Below are 1,736 nucleotides of genomic sequence, written 5' to 3' on the forward strand. Positions count from 1 at the left end.
TAAGGGTTAAAGGCAGGATGGAACAATCAATTACTGGTTAGGATTCAATCAAACAAACCCAGTGCGATCTCAAACCTTATTAGCAGCCAAAGATTCTCTCTGTTTTTGGGCATTTCATGTTTGGCAGATTTATTTTTTGCAAAATTCACAAATACAAGTCTAAAAAACAATTTCCTTCAATCCTCTGCCTTACCTTGCCTCTCAGCCGCCACAGAGACGCATACAGTTCGCAGCAGACTGTCTGTCAGCCTCTGTATAGCCTGGTAGCTATCGATGGCGAACAGGAAGAGGTGTGAAGGCCGGTTGGCGATGGACTCGAGCTCCTCCCGGTTGGCTTGTCCCACCCCGATGCCAAACACAATGACTCCGTTCTGCCTCAGGCGCTGGGCGGGCGCTTTCACATCATCTGCGGATTCCCCATCTGTGATGACCACAGCGATCTGGGGCACCCGCTGGCTGGCTCGGCTTCCCGCCTCTACGGTGAAGTACCGCGTCAGGAGGAAGTCGATGCCCTTGCCAGTTTCTGTGCCTCCCGTTCGGTGGGGAATGTTATCCACCGCGGCCAGCAGGGATTTCTTGTCCTTGTGATCCTTCAGCAGGAACTCCTGGTAAGGGTCATCACTGTACTGAGCCACGCCGATCCGAACTTTGTTGGGGCCGATGTCGAGGGCCCTGATGATGTTGCGGAGAAAAATCCGGACCTCTTGAAAGCTTGACGGGTCGATGCTGGAGGAGCCGTCCACCAGGAAGACGATGTCAGCCACCGTGGCATTTTCACACTCTAGACCAGGGAAGAATAAGATCAGCATTGCATGCCCCCAAAATAGGTACTCAGGGAAACACTACAGGTCAGAGAGTCACAGACTGGGATGAACTAATGAAACATTAACTAACTGGTAGCTCTTCATTGCTCCAGTTTCAGCAGCTGTGACTTACGCCACCATGGAGGTCATTGAGGGTTCTTGCAAAGTAAACCACATGAATAGCAAGCATGTACTGTACCGGACCTGTCACTATAAAAACACAACTTCACATGTTCCATTTAAAAACACCCACCTGCCGTCTGAGCAGCGATGCCACAGGAACACGCTGCTATAACGAGGCAGAACAGAAGACTTGTTCCTCCCTTCATGGTGGGACGACTCGTGAGTTTCTCTCTTCCTGCAGCACGGATAAAACAGCAGTCAGTTTGGATATTTTATTGTCCACCCTGGAAAATTATCTTCAGCTGTAGCACTCACAACATAAATTAAAAGCAAGACAACTAAGAAGGAAAGTCACTCCTAAGAAGGAGTGGCCCTTATTCTAATGAACTCTTCTAATTTGTCTGTAAGTTCAGAAAGGCAGATGAAAGAAATGCGGAATGAGAAATTTCATTTCCAGTGAAGATGCATCTTTATGTGACACAGTCACCTACATTGGGAGTGCGCACGTATTCAAGTCTTTACGGTAAGTGAAACGGCCCAGAGCGAACTGACAGGTTAGAGACTTTATCCTGTCAGTTTGTCTCTTTACAAAGACAAGTGCTGCAGTATGAGAGTCCTACCTGAAGAGAGTCTTCACGTTACGCCGTACGAATACCACATACAACATTATTTATCAAACTGGGTCCGAATTTAGCACGAAGGAAACACATGTGACAACGTCCGGTTTTCAAAATAAGGCGTCTATACAGGATGGAAATAAGATTAATTGGATTATATTCACAGAAAGTATAAATCATACTACAAAATAAC

At 47.0% G+C, this 1,736-nt stretch overlaps 1 protein-coding gene across 1 annotated transcript; it reads right to left on the reverse strand.

Moving 5' to 3' along the window:
* Positions 1–176: 176 nt before the first annotated feature.
* On the reverse strand, positions 177–1,190 carry LOC123964067 (collagen alpha-1(XII) chain-like). The gene is made up of 2 exons (XM_046041178.1): positions 1,057–1,190; positions 177–781 (listed from the first exon to the last, which is right to left on the reverse strand). The coding sequence occupies exons 1-2, from the start codon at positions 1,130–1,132 to the stop codon at positions 177–179; spliced, it is 681 nt and encodes a 226-aa protein (XP_045897134.1). The 5' UTR covers positions 1,133–1,190.
* Positions 1,191–1,736: the final 546 nt, after the last annotated feature.

The sequence above is a fragment of the Micropterus dolomieu genome, unplaced genomic scaffold (assembly GCF_021292245.1).
Source record: "Micropterus dolomieu isolate WLL.071019.BEF.003 ecotype Adirondacks unplaced genomic scaffold, ASM2129224v1 contig_385, whole genome shotgun sequence".
In the NCBI taxonomy this organism is placed as follows: Eukaryota; Metazoa; Chordata; class Actinopteri; order Centrarchiformes; family Centrarchidae; genus Micropterus; species Micropterus dolomieu.

Bases quoted from the DNA above. Each gene is read 5' to 3' on its own strand.
- LOC123964067 (XM_046041178.1), bottom strand. From the start codon at position 1,132: ATGAAGGGAGGAACAAGTCTTCTGTTCTGCCTCGTTATAGCAGCGTGT. The intron at 782-1,056 runs GTGGGTGTTTTT...TCCCTGGTCTAG, and splicing joins CATCGCTGCTCAGACGGCAG to AGTGTGAAAATGCCACGGTG.